This window comes from Topomyia yanbarensis, chromosome 3, assembly GCF_030247195.1.
Source record: "Topomyia yanbarensis strain Yona2022 chromosome 3, ASM3024719v1, whole genome shotgun sequence".
Lineage (NCBI taxonomy): Eukaryota > Metazoa > Arthropoda > Insecta > Diptera > Culicidae > Topomyia > Topomyia yanbarensis.
Window position 1 is genome coordinate 140,683,322 of NC_080672.1, and position 17,874 is coordinate 140,701,195.

At 39.2% G+C, this 17,874-nt stretch overlaps 1 protein-coding gene across 50 annotated transcripts in view; it reads left to right on the top strand.

The window, feature by feature from the left end:
* The window catches only part of LOC131689525 (cell adhesion molecule Dscam2), a 172,782-nt gene that overhangs the window by 105,072 nt on the left and 49,836 nt on the right, over positions 1 to 17,874 (top strand). For 4 of the 50 annotated variants that reach the window (XM_058974712.1, XM_058974686.1, XM_058974685.1 and 1 more), the window contains exon 10: positions 6,447 to 6,743. The exons of 32 other annotated variants lie outside the window; for them this stretch is intronic. In XM_058974712.1, coding sequence (XP_058830695.1) covers positions 6,447 to 6,743 — 297 coding nt within the window. Of the gene's footprint in view, positions 1 to 191; positions 480 to 1,580; positions 1,869 to 1,953; positions 2,242 to 3,450; positions 3,736 to 3,826; positions 4,121 to 4,182; positions 4,468 to 4,554; positions 4,840 to 5,402; positions 5,700 to 5,740; positions 6,038 to 6,446; positions 6,744 to 6,822; positions 7,120 to 17,874 lie in introns of all 50 variants that reach the window. 14 more of the 50 variants (XM_058974720.1, XM_058974706.1, XM_058974714.1 and 11 more) reach the window with 10 other exon arrangements.

Sequence of the window (17,874 nt, forward strand, 5' to 3'; positions counted from 1 at the left end):
AAGTGGCCAAAAAATCAGCATGTTATCGATTGAGTCCGTGCAATCTAGGCATGCTGGAAACTACACCTGCGTTGCGAGGAACCGTGCCGGACAAGTGTCGCACAGCTCGGAATTGAAAGTAATTGGTAAGCGTTGTACTAACTTGTGTTCCGTTATTTCTTTTTTCTCCCCGAATCCTCCGATCTACGTAGTTGTTCCAATAATTCTTCCGTTTGAGTTCGGAGAAGAGCCATTCGATATCTACAGCACTACGACTGTAGCTTGTACTGTTACCAAGGGTGATTCTCCAATTGAGTTATTCTGGTTATTCAACGATCATAGACTGCGAACTGGTGATGGGATATTGGTAACAAACAGCAATCCAAAACTTAGTATGTTGTTTATTGAATCCGTGCAGCATAGACACGCTGGAAACTATACATGCATAGCGAAAAATCCGGCCGGACAGGTTCAGCACTCATCAGAATTGAAAGTTATGGGTTAGATAATTAATGTACGCCTTTTTGTATGATCCCGTTCCTTTTTCGTCCTAAATCCAGTTATCCAATTTTGTTGAATACCAATTGGAATTCACAACGTTGAAAAAGTCAGCGAGACACCAAATAAAAAAACAACTAATAAAGCTCAAATATAACCTTTGAGATGATCGCAATAGGCGTAATTCAGTTTTTCTCTCTATTTGTTCCAATACCTGCTCATTCCTCATCCGCCTAGTCCTACCGATTATTATGCCGTTTGAGTTCGGGGAGGAACCATTCGATATCTATAGCACAACAACCATTAGTTGCGCGGTCACCAAGGGAGACGGCCCGATAGAGATCGTTTGGTTATTCAATCAGCATAGACTGCGTAGTGGTGATGGGATTTTGATAACATCAAGTGGCCAGCGGATCAGCATTCTGTCTATTGAATCCGTTCAATCGAGGCACGCGGGAAACTATACTTGTTTTGCTAGAAATCAAGCTGGCAAAACCGAACATTCGTCAGAGCTGAAAGTTATGGGTTAGAATTTGATGTTTTGTTTCTTGTATTTTTACTATCCTGACTAACTTGTTTTCCTCCATCCTAGAATCCGTTTACCGTTTTCGACCAACAGTTGGACAATTTGATATATACAATTGAACCTTTAAGTAGCTTTCGCAGATATTGCAAACAAACATTTTCAACTATTATCCCTGTCCAATATACTTTGGTTTTGTTTTGTTATCAGTTTCTCCGGTTGTTCTTCCATTCGAGTTTGGAGAGGAACCATTCGATATCTATACTACCAGCACTGTGACCTGTGCAGTCACGAAGGGAGATTCGCCTATCGAAATCATCTGGTTGTTTAACGAACATCGTTTGCGGACTGGTGACGGGCTTGTGATTACCAGTAACGGACAGAAGATAAGTTTTCTCTCCATAGAATCTGTTCAGCCACGTCATGCTGGGAATTATACCTGTATCGCTAAGAACAAAGCCGGGAAGAGTCAACACTCGTCGGAGTTAAAAGTGATGGGTCCGATCTCACTGCTGTTATCAAGCTTTTATTGATCATACTATCCCATCCTTAATGATCCCTAATCCGCTATTCCGCACAGTGACACCAATCATTCTACCATTTGACTTCGGGGAGGAACCATTCGATATCTACAGTACGTCTACTATTAGCTGTGCGGTTACCAAAGGAGACGCTCCTATTGTTATTGGATGGTTATTCGACGACAGGCAACTGAACACTGGAGATGGCATTCTTATAAGTAAAAGCGGGCAAAGGCTTAGCACCTTGCTGATAGAATCCGTCCAGCCGCGACACGCGGGAAACTATACCTGTATTGCAAAAAATATGGCAGGGACTGCTGAACATTCATCGGAACTAAGAGTCATGGGTGATGAAATTTTGCTATTGTTACTAAAACGCTTTTGTTTTTTCGGGTACCTTCCTTTTCCTGCATTAACCTCATCGTCCGTTAGTTGCTCCGATTGTTCTGCCGTTTGAGTTTGGAGAGGAACCATTCGATATCTATAGTGCGACAACGGTGAGTTGCGCAGTCACTAAAGGTGATCTCCCCATCGAAGTAAAGTGGTTATTCAATGGACATCATTTGCGCAGTGGTGATGGCATTCAGATTACCAACAGTGGTCACAGAATAAGTATGCTTTCGATCGAATCTGTCCAATCGAGACATGCTGGGAACTATAGTTGTATTGCGAAAAATAACGCCGGATACACTCGACACGATGCTGAGTTGAAAGTCATGGGTATAGTAGTATGCTTTTCAATCCTTTTCCATATCCTTGAAGTCCTTTCCATAATCCATCCGTTCGGCTTGGGTGCAGAAACATCTATAGTGTAGCATTGGTTTTTCACTAGCGATGGAGTTCGTATTACCAAGTGATCAACGATCTAGTTTTTTGTCGATTGAATTGTATAACTTTCGTCTGAACTCAAAGTTATAGGTGTGAAGGTTGACGAGTATTTTTTTTTATTTTGCATGTATGCGTAAAATCCGAAAATTCTTCAACAGTTATCCCGTATATTATGCCCTTCGAATTCGGCGACGAACCGTTTGACACATCTAGTATGACAACGGTCAGTTGTGCGGTCACGAAAGGTGACATGCCAATAGACATTATGTGGTTGTTCAATGGACATCCGATACATACTAGTGATGGTATTATAATCACGAAGAGCGGTCATCGTGTAAGTATGCTTACAATCGAATCGGTTGGTCCGCGTCATGCCGGAAACTACAGTTGTCTCGCCCAGAATAAGGCCGGTGAAGTAAGACATACTTCGCAGCTCATGGTACTAGGTTTGTGCACAAACACTGTTATCTCAGCTTTTTAAGTCCCACTCCGTTTTCCCTAGTCTCTGTGGGTAAAAGAACATGTAATGTAAAATGCATCCTAGTTAGTTTCATAATTTTCACTGTACCATAGTTCCACCCTCCATAACTCCGTTTAGCTTTGGTGAGGAAACATTGAACTCTGGAGAAAGCACTGCCGTCAATTGTATGGTTTTCAAAGGTGACGCACCGTTGGAGATCTGGTGGTATCTTAATGGAAATCTGCTTCCATCTAACGAAAATGGCATTATCATTGCACGTATGACCGAACGGCTAAGCTCGCTAAGTATCGACCCGATTAACTATCGCCACCGAGGAGTATACGAATGCCGTGCGAAAAATAGAGGAGGCGAAACAGCTCAATCTTCTGAGTTGATCATCAATGGTATATCACATTTAGCTTTGCATTACCTTTTATCTCATCCTGATTTCCGATCTTATCCAGTCATCTTATCATTCCCACAAAGGGGCATTGTACCGAAGAAATTGTATGCATATACAAAAAAGTAAACTATTTTTCTGCTCTCTTCGTCCAAATATATGTTTTTGAGCGTCATGTATTGACAAATAGTTTCTCGAACAACTGTCAATCTATCCCAAAAACTTCCTCTCATGTTTTAAGCCTTGCCGGTAATCAATCCGTTCCACTTTGAAGAAGAAGTCGATTCCGAAGAAAGCGTCCAAGTTACCTGTCATGTGTCCAAGGGAGATCTACCGATCGAGATCACGTGGTTGTTCAACAACAAACCATTACGCATCAGTTCCAACATCGAGATAACCTCCATTGGAAAACGTTCCAGTTCGCTGAGCATACCGTCTGTGACGGCAGAGCATTCGGGGGTTTATTCTTGTTTTGCTAAGAATGCAGCTGGGTTGCGCAATCAGTCGGCTGAACTGTTCGTCAACGGTACTCAAAACCATCTAGTGTTTCATAGTTTATCAGCATGAACCCTGTCTGCATGATTTATTTCTAATGACCCTCACACACAATTTTCCAGTCCTTCCGAGGATCCTACCGTTCACTTTCGGAGACGAACCGTCCTTTACAGAAAATTTCGCCACAATTCAGTGCGCCGTTACTTTCGGCGATCTTCCTATCTCTATCGATTGGCTTCACAACGGGGAACCCATTCGTAGGAATAACGATCGTGGGATAATTATTCAGCACTCTGGACGTCGCGTTAGTACATTGACACTGGAATCTATTCGGGGATACAATGCCGGAAACTACACCTGTACGGCAAAGAATGTGGCTGGAAGTGTCGAACAGAGTGCAAAACTTGTAGTTAACGGTTCGTTCAAACATTATTCACCCACTAATTGCACGTTTCTTTTCCTAATTACATCCATCCAGTTCCTCCAAAGATATTTCCGTTCAATTTCGGGGAAGACCCAATGAACTATGGTGACTCGGTTTCAATTCAGTGTAATGTTCCATCCGGTGATCTACCGATCGGTATTCGGTGGTATTTTAACGGGAATAACATTGACGATCCATCGGTAGTTATTACGAACATTGGAAAGCGATCAAAAGTTTTGACAATAGATTCCGTTACGGCTTGGCATGCTGGAAATTATACCTGTGAAGCATCAAACCAGGCCGAAGTAGTACATTTTGTAGCTGAATTAATCATAAACGGTACCTATGATGTATTAGTATGCAATAGCGAGCGTTAGTTTGTAGATTATAGAATACTTCGACTCCATCCTAAAACTTCGCTCTTAGTTCCGCCCAGAATCCTTCCGTTCAGTTTCGGCGAAGAGACATTGAACTCCGGCGAGTCAGCCTCAGTACAGTGCAATGTCCATAGTGGGGATTTTCCGTTGAAAATTCGTTGGTACGTAAACGGTTTGCTGATTCTGGATCCAACGATAACTGTTACGAATATCGGCAAAAGATTGAAAGTACTGAGCATCGATGCAGTACAAGGAAGACATGCAGGAAACTATACCTGCGAGGCATCCAATCAAGCAGCAGTAGATACTTATTCGGCGGAACTTTTAGTCAATGGTTAGATTGTTTGGTTAATTAATCAGTTTTAATTTATCATTCTACCCTTCACCTATGTTCCTACTACCAAGTTCCGCCCAAAATCACTCCATTTTCGTTTGGAGAAGAGCCCATGAACTATGGTGAATCAGCCTCCGTTCACTGCAGCATCGTATCCGGAGATTTCCCCATACTCATCGAGTGGTATTTCGATGGGCAGTTGGTGACGGAAGTGGCAACACTAGAACGAATTACCGTCGCCAGTGTTGGAAAACGAACAAAAGCATTAGCAATCGACGGAGTCAACGAGCAATACGCAGGGAACTATTCTTGTAAAGCTTCCAATCGTGCGGGATCTGTTCTGTTTAGTGCTGATCTGATAGTAAATGGTGAGAAGATCGAGTGTGATTTGCGTTATTTGATCCTAACTACCCAAAAAAAAAAACTCTTCAAGTCGGCAACCAATCTTGTACTATACTAATAAATTTGAATGGGTCCATAATTTTATGTTCATTTCTGCCAACGAACTACCGACAATATGAACGACGAATGCCCGTACCTACAATCTTAGTTATTTTTCTCAGTTCCACCCAAGATAACTCCATTCGCCTTCGGAGATGACCCACTGAACTACGGAGACTCTGCATCCGTTTACTGTAGTGTTACATCCGGCGATATGCCAGTATTCATTGAATGGTTGTTAAATGGTGTCCCAATTAGTCAACTAGCGGGTATGGGGAAGATATCGATTGCCGACGTTGGAAGACGATCCAAAGCACTTTCCATTGACGGCGTAGACGCCAGATACGCCGGAAACTACACCTGCAAAGCGTCCAACATAGCGGACAGTGCTTATCATTCCTCACAACTAGTAGTAAATGGTAACATATTTTTAGCCTTTTTCTTCTGACCATTTTTCCAGTTCCTCCCAAAATTGCTCCCTTTAGCTTCGGCGAGCAACCGCTGAGCTACGGAGATTCCGCCCTTGTGTACTGCAGTATAACTTCCGGGGACTTTCCCATTAAGATCCAATGGTACTTGAATGACGTATCCGTCGATGATCTCGATCCCTTCTACAACATTAATCAGGCCAATTTTGGGAAGAAAGCCAAAGCTCTCTCGATCGACGGAGTAGACGAGCGGCATGTCGGAAACTACACTTGCCGTGCAACTAATCCTGCAGAGACGAATTCTTACACGGCTGATTTATTTGTCAATGGTTAGGTTCAATGTATTTCCATTTATTTATGTTTTGTCCAGTCCCTCCCAAAATTTCACCTTTCACTTTCGGCGATGAGCCTCTAAACTACGAAGAGTCCGTGTCAATATACTGTGGTATAACGTCAGGAGATTTCCCTATATTGATCGAATGGTTCTTCAACGGAGTACCAGTTAGTCAAACACAGCGAACACTGGACCGAATCGTTGTCGCGACAATCAGCAAACGAACTAAATCTCTATCGATCGATGCGGTTAACGAACACTATGCAGGGAACTATACCTGTCGGGCATCCAACTTGGCGGATTCCACCAACTACACCGCAGAATTGGTTGTTATTGGTACGAATGATACTCGATTTTACTGCTTATTTAGGCGCTTTTTTCCTTTGTTTTGTTTCCGTTTCAAGTCTCTCCTAAGATTGCCCCGTTCGTTTTTGGTGAAGAAGCTTTGAACTATGGCGACTCCGCCTCAGTACAGTGTAATATCATATCCGGTGATATGCCCATAATGATCGAGTGGTTCTTCAATGGAGTTCCTGTTTCGCAAACGAATTTCGCCGATAACGTTAACATTGCTGATTTTGGTAAACGAACGAAGGCTCTTGCTATTGATGGAGTAGACGCGCGGCATGCCGGGAACTACACTTGTAAAGCTACGAATCGTGCTAGCTCCGCTTATCATTCGACTGAATTGATCGTGAATGGTTTGTTTATTTTAAGCAACAATTAGAGTATAATTGAGCTTGTGCTTTAGATCATATGTCCTAAAAAAACCTGCCTCAGTTCCTCCCAGGATTCTTCCCTTCAGTTTCGGCGGTGACCCAATGAACTATGGTGACTCGGCATCGATACAGTGTAGTGTAATCTCGGGCGACTTTCCCATCGAGATAGAATGGTTATTGAATGGAAATGCTATTAGTGCCATAGACAGTCTAACTGGATTAACTACAACATTGTTCGGAAGACGTGCCAAAGCTTTGAGTATCGAAGGAATCAGTTGGAATCATGCCGGTAATTATACTTGCCGAGTATCGAACCATGCAGGTGTTGCAGAGCTTACCGAGGAACTGATTGTAAACGGTATCTAAATTAGCAATAAAAATGAGCGAACATGTTCTATTTCCCACTCCTAGCACATTATTTTACCTTTCCATAGTTTCTCCCAAGATCACCCTCATCAATACTGGTGATAATCCAACTTTCGTGGACGAATTTTTCCAAATCATTTGTACGGTGATCAGCGGTGACCTACCCGTTGATTTTGCGTGGATATTTAACGGAAATCATTTAGCAATGCGAAATGTTCAGGGAATCAAAATGGAAACTCGCAAGCGAGGCAGCACACTGAGCATCGAATCGGTTCAAGGATTCCATGCCGGAAATTACTCGTGCCAAGCTAGTAACCGAGCAGACGCTGTATCCGCGTCAACCGAGCTCGTGGTGAAGGGTTTGTTAAACGACAATACGAATAAGTTATCTCTTTAATCCACATCACTACATACCCGCTCAAACTACATACCTCTCGATCCCGTTTTATACATTCCAGAACTTCCCGAGATAGAACCCTTCTCTTTCAGCGCCCACGGGTTCAACAGTGGCAGCTCAGCAAAAACAATGTGCACGGTCACATCTGGCGATTCGCCGATCGATCTCTACTGGCTGAAGGACGGTCGTAAACTAGATGCGTCCGTTATCCGAAGGATAGATGAGTATTCGTCGATAATGTCGATCAGATTGGTAACGATCTCCGATGCGGGAAATTATACTTGCGTTGCTCTAAACAAAGCCGGTACGGCTGAATATACCAGTCAGCTGGTAGTGAAGGGTGGGTTAGAATGCATATCACAGTTAATAACTACCCGATTCCTGCTTATATTATATTTACAAAATTACACCACTTCTGCTGGCCACTAGTTGGAATAGGGACTTTCATCCCATGTGTTGCACAGTTTCTCCGCCGACTAAAGTGCTTTCGACATCCCTTCATTCGATCCCAAAAACCTTCCCAATAGAAAGCACTTCGCTCTGCCGTATAGTTCTAGTATAGGTTGTCGATCGGGGGCTCTTCTCAATCCTATCTGCTCCGTACGATCCATATCCTGAACCAAATGTTTTGAGTTTGTAGATAAATCGCCTAGTTTCGAATAAAACAACTTTTGCAGTTTGTGTTTATTCCAAACAGGTTTTGTGCATGCTAACTCCTCCCTTCCACAAGTCTTAAGTTGTCCCCGTTTCTAACCGCTATATGTGTGTGCGTTTAATGCAGTGTGGGCCTTTGCATGATCACTAAATGAAACGAGTGTAATGGTGTTACCTTATAACGCGCGTATTCAATATGCTGACCATACGGAAGATGCTTTGAAAGACTTCATACTCTGATTCGTAATAAATATCTGCATTATGAAATTATAGGTGTCTACAACTTATACTGGCTTGAAATTATTCACAAATATAGCAATTTGTATATAACAACAGAGGTGTGTACCTTATGCAAACATAAGTTACTAAAAGGTTCGAACCGTTAAACACGTAAATTAAGTGTAATGAGTCAATGTTGTAAATACAGACAATGAAAATGGTACACGATCGGAGATCGTTTCTGAATGTAGGCACCAGTTTTATGTACTTCTAATTGGAATGAAATAAACCGAATTATTACAATCGGATTCAATGCTTTAGTCCTCGTTTAGTACATGACGTTTCTTATATGTTAAAAACCCTGTCCTGAACTATATATCTTTTTACGAACCCTACGTCGAATATAACCAAATCATGTTGCCTTTGGCACGCTTTCAATGGTGTAACGCCAACACATATAGAACTACAAGAACACCAAATTTAATAAACAAATCTCGTTATGCGCAAAATCAAAACGTGTCGACTCATACATTTTGTCGTTTTGTTGCGTGATTAACATTCTTCTCCGATCACTCTTTGGTTCTCGGCGGGATCTCTTCTAGAAGTGTTTAGCTATCATTCTTTCAAACAAATGTCATGATTGACAATGCCATTTGTCACGAAAATGTCGCTTTTCAGTCCACATGTGCAAATAACCTGACAAACCAAATATTCCTTCGGAAAATTTAACTTTTCTGTTTAAACTTATCTTGAATCTTTTTTGTTCGGGTAGTCGTGTAACACTCTTGAAGTATGTTTCACTGTCGATTACGACGCAATGTGTGCCATTTACGCACTTCTGCTTTAGCCGTGGTCTTTTACTTGTCATCTCGATTAGGTGTCACTTTAGTTTGTACGTTGACAGTTCGGCTGATTTATTGGCATGCACTGTTTTGTATTACGTCCTTAATTTGCCACCGAATCTCTAATGAAAAGATTAGCATTACATTTGAAAGTTGCTAGTCACTTTTCTTTCGGTTACTGTGGAATTTTGATTTCGACTTCTTCCTTATTTTGGTATACTAGCAGTGGTCAGACATTCCAGGTTTAATGACTTTAAATCGTTTATCACAGTCAATTTGGCAACATTCAATGATTTTTCCAAATTCGCGTGGGATTATTTAACTCCAACGGTAACTCCAAGTCCCATGATTCTTTTTTTTATTATTTTTGAGGAAGACCCATTTGAAAGCGGTGGCCGTTGAAGGGTTAATATACAAATCAATAATAGTAGCCAATCGAATCAGTAAGCAGAAATAGTTTTCAAAACCAGTAGAAAAAATCTGCGCCCTTCTCTTTTATCCAAACTATGATTCATTAGTTGGTTCTGTTAAAGTTGGACAGAGAATGGGTAAAATTCGCAAACGAAAAAAGCAGTTTTTTTTCCACATTGTATGTCAGATCTTCATAAAAATCAATCAGCAGTACTGTAACAACATTCTACATATGCTGATTGATTTTTATGAAGATCTGATATACGGTGTGAAAAAAACTGCTTTTTTCGTTTGCAAATTTTGCGCATTCTCTGTTCAACCTTAAATAGAATTGGGGAAATGTCTATTACATTCTTATTTCTCTTAGCACGCATCCCACGACTACCACGAAAGTAGACGCTGACTCACTTTAAATAAAAAAGTATAGGGGAGACGGGAGCTGGTTTGCGGTGTTTTCAGTTTCCCTTTTTTCGCGCTTTGATGTAGATAAATCTTGCAAACTAGAACATATCGCTGTTGCCAACATCCCTGAATTTTATCAAAGTGTTTGTTGCATTGTCTTTGTTTTTATAGACAAAAATGTGTGACGCGGTAAACCCGCCAATTTACCCCAGCCCCGGGATAAGTTGGCGGTATGTATGAATATGCCAGAAAATGGAGATTCAATTACATCAAAGGTTCATGCTGAAAGCCTTTTCAATAAAATTGTATATTATCCGACAATTGCCAATATATTTCAATCTCAATACCCCAGCATTTTACTTTGACGCGTATTCCATATTCAAATGCATATTTTCGAAATTTTTCTGGCGATTGGCCGAAGTAAATATCTCCTGTATTGATGAGATACACAAAGTTTTACTTTGGAGTGAATTCCAAAAATAAAAATATTTGATGACTATATTTGCACTGTAAATAGTAGCGCCAACTTGCCCCGCGTGTGTCACCGCCAACTTACCCCAACCGAACGTTTTACAAAAAACTATTTAAAAAATCACTTTAATTCATGGATAGATTTAATATCTATACGGTTACTAAAAGCTCTTTTTACGCACTCTAGACAAATATAATCAATTGGGAAATAGATTTTAAATCACCCTAAATAACACAAAGTGTTTAAAATTTAAAAAAATTACTTGGTATGCTCGAAAACGCAATATAGGCCACAACTTCTACAAAACAAAATGTTTTTTAACAAAAACACATTGGATAATGGGTTTCACTTAACTTGAGGTACACAATGATAGGCAGCGCCATATGTCTAATAGAAACGAAGACAAAGGGATTCCGCCAACTAGCCGCGGGCTCCCCTAATATTTTTTTTAATTACCCACCACACTCCCCCACACCAAAGAACTCATACAAGAGCCCCCAGGTAGTGGACGCAACTTGTCTCAGCCCATGAACAATGGCAACAAAAACAAACAAAACAAATAAAACAAACTGAGCTGAGACAGACATTTATTGATGTGCAATTAGGTTAAGATAATTAACTAAGGTTGAATCCCAGTGGAAATAGATTTCCTGTTAAGGGATCCACATTATAAATTAAATTAAAGTTAAATACTGCTGACGGATGTTTACATTAAATTACAAAACAATATTTAATTAACTTAATCAGCATGAGTTCGATGTTACCTTCATTATATTTTGAACTACGGTATACGGAGTGGATGAAGGAAATGCGGATGTGAGGGTAGTTCAGAGGGAGAGGAGTAATGAAGGAGCGATGTGTGCTTTCATTAGAGACTTTGTTTGAGAACATCGGTTCAGTCATCACCGAAAAACCGACATGACTTAAATTGTGGAATATGCCCGGAATCCGGGACTTCCGAAATCGTCGATAGTGGACAATATACTTAAAGAATGTTCGATTGGCAATCAGTGATCTATACGTGCGAATCGAAGTAATTTGGTGACCATTTCAATAGTTTTTAGCCTCTGCGGTGCTACGATTGTACCGATTAATATGGAAAATTCCAGTGTAACCTTACCAACCAACCTGTAACTCCGGAACCAAGAGTCAGAACCGAATTAAATTCAGCAGCAGTCAATGGCATTACTGTATCTTTCATTTGAATTCAAGTTTGTATAAATCGGTAGAGAATACGCTGGGTAATAAGTGTGATATTAGCTTAGGAACTTGGCGAGTCATAGGTGGCCAATGTGGTCAAAGCTGCTTTGATTTATCATTAGTGATCCAGACCCGCAAACTAGAGTAATGTTGAACCCATTTTAATATGTTTTACGTCATTTGGACATCATGGTTGTACCAGTTTATATAAGAATTTGCTGCGGGACCGCACTCTTCAACCCGTAACTCCGGAACCGGAAGTCGGATCAACTAAAAATTCAATAGCAGCTTATGGGAGCGTTTTATCTTTCAGATGAAACTAAGTTTGTGAAAATCGGTTCAGCCATCTCTGAGAAAATTGTGTGAGTTTAAATGACACACACATACACACATACATCCACACACACATACATCCACACACAGACATTTGCCGATCTCGACAAACTGAATCGAGTGGTGTATGACACGCGGCCCTCCGGATCTCGGTTGAAAAGTCGATTTTTTCAGTGATTGCATAGCCTTTGTTTATATGAGAAAGGCAAAACTTTTTATTACCAATATGTAGTTGTTTAGGTAATTTGCAAGAAGATTTGTGGGCTACATGGCATCTCCATAATGTTATTTGTAAAAACATGCTCATAAATTTTTTGGCGTAAAAATGTGCAAGAAGAGCCATGTATATCTGGAAACTACACTAAATATTGAGTCAGACTCACCCCAAAAATTCTAAGTCCTTTAAATAAAAATCACCTTTATTACATTTTATTTTCCAATCGCTTTTTCTTGATGCAGAACAAATGTAAATGGTTTCTACACCGAAATCTGAAATCTCTAGCTTTTCTAAATCATTCTTTCATATGGCCGTGTTGTTCTTCAAATATCGCCATTTGCTGTTCAAAGGTAATAAAAATTCGTGTGCATTGAATTGGACAAAAATCCTCGACCAACGCCATATTAAAAATTGATCTTTAATCCGATTATCGCAAAATTTTATGCAGACCTGAGAATTTTTTTTTGCAGAATAATTAAAGACAATTTATTTTTGGGGTTTTGACCCATGTCGTGTCACTGTGCGCTGTTCCTCCTATTTTTAGACCATTTTGACAACTGAATGGAAACTGGCAAAACAGAATAGAGGCAACATTCCCTATGTACACACCTACCAAAATGGTCCCTAAGATCATTCATAAATTACGCAACGAAAAAAATGCCCAAAGACTCCCCTCCCCCCATGCAACAAATTGTCACAAAATTTTCTGTTCCCCCCTCCCCTAATACGTAACAAAAAAAATTTCAGTGAAAACATGTTACTTGCTTGCAACATGTCAGAATTTGTCGTACCCTCTCTCCTCTAAAAGCGTTACGTAATTTATGAATGACCCCTTAAAAGCTTTTTAAAGGCTCGTTTTATCCTTTAATACAATCTCTCAGAAGATAAACTTGCTGCATCCCAATCAATTGCTCAAAATGTATGCAACTTTACTCCTGCTATGTTATGATATTACTAACTCCAATTTTTCATAAATCAATTTGGTCAATTGGCCTAATGCCGTTTTGCCGAGTGTCATTTGGCCGAATGGGTCATTTAGCCGAATGCTGTTATGCAGAATGCCATTTGGCAGAAAGGGTCGTTTGGCCGACCGTTGTTAGGCCAAATGGGCCATTTGGCAGAAATGCTGTTTGGCCGAATGCTGGTTGATCAAAGGAAATTTAAACGAATGTAAAAATTTCATTGATTTTTTGTTATTGTTTCACTGAATGTGTTGTAAAGTGATCTGTGATGGAATGCAAAAGAAATAGTGTGATTGGTTTATATTTAGCTGGAAAATCACAACCAGCAATTGTTCGTCAGCTCAAACAACTCAATGTTAATAAAGTTTTTGGTTATCTGGCCATAACTAGTTATAATACAACTGATTGCATCGCCAAGGAGGTTGTCATCTAAAGACTGCACCATCACCCGAGATGGTTCGAAAAGTGAAAATGCGACTTGAGCAAAATCCACGACGAAATGCCAATCAAATGGTTAACGAATTTAAAATATCCAGCATTGGCAGTACACTTACTTCTCTACTTTGTGGAATCGAATATCGCTTGTGGTATCAGTATTATGTAGGCGCATTAGACTGGTTCAATTTTTGACTATTAGCTCCACTAGGCTCTACTGATTTCTTTTATGGCCCTTAATAATTGTGCAAGTTTTGGTGCCGATCGGTTGTGTCTACGGACCCTCCAAAAATTTCAAAGTTTATATAGAAATTAGTATGGAAAATCGGTTTACATTGAAATTCTTAAAAAAAACACCTCATCAATCAATTAATCAGAACACTATATATTTCTAAAGGTATTCTTCTACTCAACATATTCGTGGAACATTATAAGTTTGTGAAAATTCACTGAAAAAAGCTATTAACTAGAGAAGCAGCATAACTTCAAAACAAGTGGATTTTTTATTAATCAAAGCGTTTGAATAGCTGCATCTGTCATACGCAAGCAGTGGGTGGCCAGTCTAGTTTATACTTGTATAATGATGGAGCTATTCAAATAGGGCTGCTATGATTAATAATAAAATCCATTTGTTTTGAGGTCATGCTCCTCCTTTATTTAATAACTATTCTCAGCGAATTTGCACAAACTTACAATGTTTCACGACTATGTTCAGTAGATGAATACCTTTATAACATGAGGCGAGTTTTACGGTTTTGTGACTTAAATTGGTTTACTGACGACACTGTTCTGTTCTTTGCAGCTAAGGATATAGATGAAGCCGTGGAACATTTGAATGAAGACTTGCATTCCCTAAATACATGATTATCTCTTCGGCTAAACTAGGCCTGACTTTAACGTTGAAATAAATGGTGAGACTATTGATCGTGTTAGTGAATTAAAATATCTTGGAATAATCATTGATGACAAGCTAACATTCAAGTCTCACATCGACAATGTCATCAAAAAGATTGCTAAAAAGTATGGTATATTGTGTCGTCTGAAAAATGATTTAACAATTAGTAGTAAAATGTTATTATATAAATCTATTATTTCACCACATATTGACTTCTATCCGTCCATTTTGTTTCTTGCCAATCAAACACAAATATTGAGATTACAGCGATTGCACAATAGAATCACGCGATTAATTTTAAAATGTGACAGATACACTTCCTCTTATTTCATGCTGGTACAGATACACTTCCTTTTATTTCACAATGGCTCTCTGTGAAGCAAAGAATTTATTACTTGACAGTGGTGTTCATTTTTAAAATTATTAATAGAATGTTGTTGTACAAAGGAATAAGTTTTTTCCTAGACATACTAAACGTGCAGCAACATTGACGGAGTTCAAAACACTATGTATTATATTCGCTATGATGGAGATGGATTTTTGTTACTTGTTTATTAAAGTTATTTAAAAAATAATGAGATGTCTGCAGAAGTCTGAGCCCACGCGCGCGCTAAGCAGATAGAGACTAACTTGAAATCGAACATGGTGACCAGTAGGGGAATTGTGGGAAAAACCGACACTGTGGGTAAAACCGACACCCCACAACTTTTCCTAGAAATCAAATTTTTATTCATTTCATAATGACACATTATTATTAGTACGTTTATGTAGAGCAATTGAAGAAAAAATGGATTTACGTTAGTGTGCCGAATGTCTTAAAAATAAGCAAAACATACGACAGCAGCGTTCATACTCGTCTGGATGGTAAATTTTGCTGGTAGATTTTAAGGTTTTAACCGAACAAAAGCTTTTCAAATCACCACATTTTTCAGTACCTATTATTATCGGCCTTTCCTATGATCAACTAGGTGCATTGAAGACGAGTTTGATAAATTCAATATTTTTAATTGCTTTTATAAAAAAAATGTGCGCTGTTGGGGTAAAACCGACACCCTATGGTTATGGTAAAACCGACACACTGTTAAGATGGTTGTGTATACTTGCGATTTATTGTAAAATGCTGGGGATCTTTGTGACACTTCAATTAGCCTATTAGAACACTATAGTATTAGCAGAAATACATAGAAATACTTTTATTGTGTTTATTTCTTGTAAGTCTCTTTAAAAATCAAAAATTGGAATTGTTGCTTATCTGATTCTATCGAAGCTTTTGCTATTTCTACAAAAGGCTCATCAAACCGAATTTCTAGTGTTCTCTTGGTTTGTCATAGACGAACTTTATCACAATGAGACAATGATCTTATGTATACCCCAATAGATCGCTTATGATCAGAGTCCGAAAAATCAAATCTGAAAAAGATAGTTTTACTAAGAGGTATGTGTGTGTCACCTATAAGGGAATGAATTCAATTAGCAGAACGTATAATGCTTGCAAATCTTCTCTTACGAAATAAAATGACACTGAAGGTTGCAATGATGTGCGCAAGAATTATTTGGACATACTCATATCAAGAAATAATCCTATACTCTTATTTATAGTACTACGCTTTCGAACTTTCTTCCCCTCACTACATGATGAAGCAATAGAAAGCACATATGTGCATCATACATACTCAGACAAAGATTTTAATAAAGTGGAGAGAAAATAAATTAAAGGGGGTGTCGATTGAACCCCTATGGGCTGTCGGTTTTACCCGCAGTGCCTACAAAAAATCACTTTGTTTTCCAAGTTTTACAACCAATAATTTTTAATGAAATTAATTTTTTGAAGAGCTGAAAAAATTAAGTTTTGTTAAGAATTTTTTGAAGAAGAATTCTGCATAAAAATTATAATTTTATTGGTTTGGTGGCAACTCAGAAAAAGTGTTAAGCTTAAGGTGTCGGTTTTAACCATAATTCCCCTACTAAGAGCTTATCGGGTTGAATCGAAGCTTTTAGTTTTTTGTTGTGATCAGGGTCTGATTTGATGATGGAGTTGTGTTGGCTTTGCTCGACAATAGAGGTAATCTCGGTTATTGCTGCGATAGTGGTAATAACGGAGTTAACTCGGTGAGTATGGGGCTTGATGACTCCTTCTGATAACTAACTAGATATCGGGTTGCCTGATCAATCTAGGATATTCTCGGACAGAAATATTCCTTGATTGCCTTGGGTTAATGGTAGGAAACTTTCAATAAACGGGTCTGATGTGGATGATATAACTCGACCGGACTCTGCACTGCCACTGGGCTCGTCACTTCTCACCTTAGCTGGTGGTAGTATATATGTCTTGGTCAGGCGGGAGGAGTTTTACAGAGAATTATTGGAAATGGAAGCTAATGGGTTCGATTCCCGATTCTATCAATAGTATCAACAGGATGAAGTTTTCAGAAATGTTGAAGAGCTTGTTTTTGCGAACATCTTTACCGTAGACCAAAATTTTCTATCGATAGTACAGTCGAAGTTATAGATCGTTGTTTGTAAATGATCCCTTAAAACTTCTTAACTATCGTAGATAGAGCATCATAATTTTCAAAAAGGTTGTTCGTCTTGCCTAAATACATATCTTTACAAAAGAGATTATCGGTCTATCTCTTGCGACTGTTTTTGGGCAATTTTTGAAGAAAATAAGCGAAAGTTTCAGTAGTAATAAATTTTGAAGGGCAAAAACGGGCAGCCAGCTCTAGTTGCAATATGAAGTGCTATATTACTACTCTATAAAACTCAATGAATTTTACTTGTCGGTCGTTGTTTCCAGTATAGTTATAGATGATGTGATAAAATTATTGTTTTTCAAAAAATATCCAATATCTACGAAAATACTCGAGGTAAAAAAAATTCAAAATAACGCTAGAATTTCACATTTTGCCTTTCTCAATAGAAAAGTATTGCAATTGCTCTGAAAACCGACTTTTTAACGGAGGCCCGGAGGGCCGAGAGACATATACCATTCGATCCAGTTCGTCGAGTTCGGCAAATGTCTGTGCGTCTGTGTCACTCATTTTTCTCAGAGATGGCTGAACCGATTTTGACAAACTTAGTCTCAAATGAAAGATACAACGGTCCCATTGAATTTCTGATGGATCCGACTTCCGGTTCCGGACTTACAGGGTGGTGAGCACGATCACGCAGAAAATGTCGATTTTAATAAATTCTGTAATGAATGTATAAAGATGAAATTTTTTCCAAAATATGACCACCCATTTATGCTTCGATTTGTAGTATTAGGTCACTAACATCCATTCAAAGTCTCTTTGGCCACATTGGCC